Source organism: Vidua macroura, chromosome 9 (assembly GCF_024509145.1).
Source record: "Vidua macroura isolate BioBank_ID:100142 chromosome 9, ASM2450914v1, whole genome shotgun sequence".
Classification (NCBI taxonomy): Eukaryota; Metazoa; Chordata; class Aves; order Passeriformes; family Viduidae; genus Vidua; species Vidua macroura.
In genome coordinates this window covers 27,676,370-27,682,369 of record NC_071579.1, presented here as the reverse complement: position 1 = coordinate 27,682,369, position 6,000 = coordinate 27,676,370, and the positions used below count along the sequence as shown (strand labels likewise).

The following is a 6,000-nucleotide window of genomic DNA, read 5'->3' as shown; positions in this document are numbered from 1 at the left end:
GGGGAGGCGTCCCGCAGGTGTCCCTCCGGCGCTCCTCCGGGAGGCGGGATGCCGGCAGCGGCGGCGCTCTCCGGGGCCGAGCCGAGCGGGGCCCGCCCAGCGGGGCGCGTCACGGCGGCGGCGCGGCGGGGCGGGGGCGGCGCCGGCCGCAGTCGGCACGGGGCGGGCAGCGAGCGGCGCGCCGGCTGCGCGCACCCCGCACACGGCGCGCTGCCACCGAGGGAGGGAGCGAGCACCATGTGCCGGCCAGCGCTCGCCCGGCTGCTGCTCCTCCAGCTGCTGCTGCTCAAGCTGCACCTCGGCAAAGGTGGGTCCGGCGCGGTACGGCCGCTCTCCCTCAGCGCCGGGGTCCCCCGGCCTCAGCGCTGCCGGGGAGGGAACGAGCGTCGTGCCGGCACTGGCACCCGGGATGTGTGGCCGCGGATGGCCGCTCGCCCCGGTGCCCTCCGCGGGGTTTGGGACCTGCGGAGGGCCGGGCACGCTCGGGGGTTGCGACCTGCCGGGGCCGGGCACGCTCTTCAGCGGGCGAATGCAGTCCGAGAGCTTGGTGACAGGAGCTGCCACCTTTAATCCCTTTCAGAGGGGATTTGTGCCTCATCAGAGCAGCGCGGCACCGAGTCTGCAAAGCAGATTTGCTCCCTTCTCCCCCCTCCCTCAACTTTAGTTGGGTCAGGTCCCTTTTCCCGGGACGGCGCCGGTGCCTTTTCGGCCCCGCGTCCCCAGGTGTCGGTGCGTTTTGCCCCGACAACGGATGCGCAGGAGGTCCCAGCATCACTGCGCTTTATAATTTTTCTTTGTCTGTTGTGTTTCGGGTTTAACCGTCTTCTATTCCCAGGCTCCTTTTCCCTCCGCCTTTAAAACAATGCGGGGAAGCACGGGAATGGCCCCTTTTATCCCTGCACAAAGCAGCTTCGGGATCGTCGCCGTGCTCCCGCGGAGGCGCATCTCCCTCAGCCCCGCACCGAGCCGCTGTGCCCTGGCGAGCCCGGTCTCGGCCCCGCACCGAGCCGCTGTGCCCTGGCGAGCCCGGTCTCGGCCCCGCACCGAGTCGCTGTGCCCTGGCGAGCCCAGCCGCAGCCCCCACTCGGCCGGCGGCGGCTCCCGGCGCCTTGCCCGGGTTGTCCGCGGCCGGGCCGGGCTGGGCGGCCCCGGGATGCCCCCGCCGCCCGGCCGTGGGAGCGCGCCCCACTGACCCAGGCGCGGCCCCGTGTCTCGCAGGCGCCGTCAAGGAGTGCGAGGAGAACCAGTTCCAGTGCCGGAACGAGCGGTGCATCCCCGCCATCTGGAAATGCGACGAGGACGACGACTGCTCGGATAACAGTGACGAGGCGGATTGCCGTGAGTATCCGTGCTCCGCACGGGGCGGGGGTGCCGGGAAGGGCGCGCTTCCCAGCTGCGCTGCGCCTCTTTTTTATGAATGAATGAAGTCGCGCCGTCTCCGGCCGCGGCGCCGATTGGCTGCCGGGAGCAGCAGATCCGTGACGCGGCGCCGCGGGGCAGCGGCTCCTCGCTGCCGGCTCGCCCGGCCCGGCCGGGACGGGACACCCGGAGCGCCGTGCGGCAGCGCGAGTCCGGCGGCTGCCGTCACCTGGCAGCTCCCTGCCCTCCCTCTGCCAATCCCCTCGCCTCCAGCAACGTCTCTGCGCAGGGCTCCAAAAAGGAACAGCGCAGTTTGTGTCCTCGGGGCAGTTGGGAGAGATGTTAAAACCCCGGAAGAGCCTGTGCTTAGGGCGAGTGACAGGTGCTCATGTGAAATGTTGCTTACTCATAACCATCCTACAAGATGTGGGGTGGGTGTGAATCTTGTGTTTAAATATGTTTGCAGTCAGGGTGACAAGGCAGATAAACAAGTAGCACTGCTTGGCTTGGCAGTGTCAGACATGTAACACTAATTCCTTCATAGTGTAAGGGAAGAGAGAGCAAGATCTATACTTCCAATCCTGAGAAAATGGCACTCGTTCCTCCTCCTGTGGTGTGGCCCTGGTGCGTATCAGTGGAAACTCATAAACTCTGGGTACTTTGTAGGGTTGTGCTGTTACAACTTGGCTGTTACTTTGCTTACAGCTTCTGATAGCCTGGGAGAGTTTGTCTCAGCCATGGAGTGTAAGAAGTATCTGTAAAAGAAATTACAGAGCCTAAATCTTGAAGAGAACTGTCTGTAATTTGGAGTTTAAAATTGCAAATATTGTAGCAAGTACCACATCTCTTGAATTATCTCTGTAGAATAATAGGCACCGAATGTGCATTCAGTGAGTGAATGCTTCAAAGCTCACAGACCCAGTGAATACATCAGGAAAAAAAAGGTCACTGGTTATGTGTTTTTCCATATGTGATTTCCCTGTTAACATTTTTACCTGTAAGTCTGTGTCAGATGATACTCAGAGTGAAGTCTATGTAGATTAGTTTAAGGAGAGCAGGCATTCCCAAACCCTTAAATTATAAGAAGACGTTCCCTGTGAACACACCATAACATTTCTTTCTGGTTGCTGTCTTTATTCAGGGGTCTTGATTGGTTTTATGTGTGACTTTTTTTATGCTCTGAAGAGTTAGCAGCATTAATTGAGATATAGAAATGGCTTTTGCAGGAATTATAATGGCACTATTAGAGGCAACTTAGATGTAGAATGTTTCAAATTGCAGAAAACTCGGGGAAGCTGGGGGTGACTGGGAATTACCATGGACTCTTGTGTATCCATAACTGGGAAAGTTTTCTCAGAAGTGTCTCTTTTTCCCAAGAGAGACACTAATCTGTGGAAGCACTGGGAATCTCTGAGAAGGTATATAGTGGTGTTCTTGAAGCCTTCTATTTAAAACCTCTGTGCACTGTGGTACAAAGGCTCACTGAGCTGCAGGTGACCTGTGGGCAGTGCTTTTGGAGCTGCTTTTCAGAGGTTGGGATTGTGGTTGGAGGAGCATCTTGAAAGGATTCTGGACCCTGCACTCAACACTGAAGAGTAGGTTTATGTCCTGAGCTCTTGCCCTGAATGAGTGAGGGGTTCAGTATCTGGGCTGCTTTTTTATTTTCTCCTTTTCCTTATGATTAGCCCTCTGAGCATTGTGTCAGGAGCGAGAGAGTACAGAACAACATGCTGTTGAACATCAGCTCAGTGTGGATTGTGCTGTATTAGAATGCTTATTGCATCTGATTTAGGTTTATTTCAGAGTGGTTTTATAGTTGTTGGGTTTGGGGGTGGTAAAATATGTTCTTCACTTTAATCTGAATTTGGCATTTATTATTGATTGGGAATCAGACTACAGAAATTGCTCATGGACTGTTAATTTAGTTCATATATAGAGAGACTTTGCAGTTGCTTCTTCAAGCAGGCTGAAAGACAAAAATTACATTTGTCATGCACGTTTTTCTCACTTAAATTGTTCTGAACACTGTTTTATTTTGAAAGTGCATACTGCTTTTTCAGCATATGGAATGTTTGGAGTTCTACTCACTGGGTGAAAAAATACGTTCCATGTTTTCGCTTCTAGATACCGCCTCTGTTATCACTGCTGTAATAAACAGATATGTATTTAAAAACTATTCTATGAACATATGCAATAGAAAAAACTATTCTGGAAAACTCAGCATGCCAGAGTGGTGATGGAGAAGGAAATGAATATGCAGGTAGCCTGCTGGCAGTGAGTACTGATAAGGACCCTGATAACCTTTGTAATTACTTGATGATTCTTTTTCCTAGAGCTGATAATATATTTGTAATAGCTCATTGCTGCTTGTGTATATTCTCCCTTTGTGAAGAGACAGGATGATCTTTATCTATGTGAAGAATTGGTTTGTGAAACCAATTCCTTGTGGTAGACGGTCTAATACACTGGGAAATTTTGTAACCAAGAGTATCTTAAATAGTTGGAAAGAGGTGATTTTTTTTTTTTTTGGCAGGACTCTATGGGCTTCCGACTAGAAATCGTCTTTGCACAACACTGAATTTTTATTTGTTTGTTTCTGTTTATGTCCCCTTTGTGTTCTGTCTCATGTCTGTCCCCGTTTGTCGCCATCCTTTGTGCCCCCATGATTTGCTGGCATAATGTTTTGGATTCTAAGGAGAATGTTTCAATAATCAAAGTGTATTGCATCCTTGGCATTTGCTTTCCACTGAGTAATCCTTTTCTGTTGCGGCTGGTAGTTCAACTTACCTATCATAGGACTGATGTGTGAGTTAATATAGCAAACATTGGACCTGAAGGCAGCACTAGTTTTTAAGGTGTATTAAGTTTATCCAGGACAGGGTTTCTGAGCTAGCAAAAGAAGGGTAGCCAAGGAGGCTGCCGGGAAGGGAGGAGATGGTGCTCGTTTTTGTGTAGGCACATGACTTGTGAAGTGTTAACAAGAGAGAAGGAGGAGACACTAATTTGTGTGCATTGTAGAAATATATAAAAATAAAGCAGTAAACAGATTGCCTAAATATGAAGATGCCTTTTTGCTGTCATGTTTTCAGAAGTTATATCATTTTGAGGAAAGGAAAATAAAAAGGGAGTAGTTATGTTCCTTAAAATGTATCTATGGAAAGGAAACTAAACTCCAGAGTGAAAAACAATGGAAGTTACATTGTTTAGATTGCTGGGGAAATCAAGTTGTAAACCCTGGAATTAGAAATCTTGGATACCTATTGCAGAGTTTAAACCTGTCCTAAAACTGTTTGTTCTGCTCTATACAAAAGGATTTGCTTGCGCTCAGTCCAGTCGGTGTAGGCCTGGAAAAATAAAATCCCTGTCACACGTTAGAGCTGGCAATGCCACAATCTGCACTAAACATGGTCCATACGATGAGGACAGGGCCCCAGGGCAGTTCTGAACATGATTTCTGTAGATGCATTTTAGTCCTTCCCTGTGATACGTTTTCCTCTTCGGGAACACTGGAAAGACTCTTACAAGCTTATTTCAGACAATGCTTGCAGATGCACAGTCACTGAGACATTTTTTGTAATTGTACAGAAGCAACATTATAAAACATCAAAGCTACTTTTATAGTGGGAAAAATGTCAATTTTCTGAGGCACAGTGTTTTAGCAAAAACATTCTTTGCTGAGGTACTCAAAATGTGGGATACTGACTTTTTTTCTGTGTCTCCTTCAGGAAAGGTGGGGGCTGCAAAGCCAGGTCAGACTAGGGATGTGTGTGCTGTGTGTCCAGGGTGCTGCTGCTGTCTGACAAGTCACCCAGAAGGGAAAATCCTAGAGTGCTGTTCTGAAGAGGGAGTGGCTCTTGGAGGCTTTCCCCCCAGCTTTACAAGTTTATTCCTGCTTGCCACTGTAGCCAACAGAAAACAAGGAAGACCTTGCAAACAGCTGCCAGATGCAATATATTTGATGCAAAATAGGAGCTCTTACTTTGATAGCTGTTTGATTTTATTTTTATGATGTAAGTATGATTTATCTTAACCCAGATGTGAGTGTGTGTGAAAGAGACTGGAGGACCTCTGCTTAAATGTTTCACTGTTGAATAAACACTAAATGTGGCAAAGAGTATAGTTGCAAAAAGCAATCAGTAGCTTAACGGGTTTCCTAGAATTAAGCAGAAGCTGAAGGATCATTTCAGCTTTGTAATACCTGCCTGCAGGGGGACACAGCCAAATGCAGAATTACTATTTCTTGTTTAAAGCTCCATTTTCCACCTTAGCACTGGTATCCTTTCTGTAGTGTTGCTTGCTGGTGAGGACTGCTCATAGGGATATTTTATAGACAGGGCTGAGGCTGCCTCAGGTATGAGATGCAGTCTGAAGGGAGTTATTGTTTCAAAAACTGTTCCCATGTGTCCAGAATGCAGGGTTAAACATGTGGCATCAGCAAACCTCCCCTACCTCAGCCCTTGCCTGCCTGGTGGCTGTGTAGCTGAGACAATTTTCTTTGCAACTGGCAGGAAGGAGGACTCCTGTTCTTCCACTTTGTACAGAGAGTCTGCTGAGTTTGACTCCTGCTGCCTGCGTGGAAGCCCAGGAGGCAGCCTCATGGTCTCTATGCTTTTCAGTTTAGGTTTCACTAGAGCTGGAATT

The 6,000-nt window shown here is 49.7% G+C and overlaps 1 protein-coding gene across 1 annotated transcript in view; it reads left to right on the top strand.

Annotated features, from left to right (window-relative positions):
• The first annotated feature begins 233 nt into the window (after positions 1 to 233).
• LRP8 (LDL receptor related protein 8) overlaps positions 234 to 6,000 on the top strand; it is a 171,683-nt gene continuing 165,916 nt past the window's right edge. The window contains exons 1-2 of the mRNA XM_053985523.1: positions 234 to 307; positions 1,219 to 1,338. Coding sequence (XP_053841498.1) covers positions 238 to 307; positions 1,219 to 1,338 — 190 coding nt within the window. The 5' untranslated portion in view covers positions 234 to 237. The remainder of the gene's footprint in view (positions 308 to 1,218; positions 1,339 to 6,000) is intronic.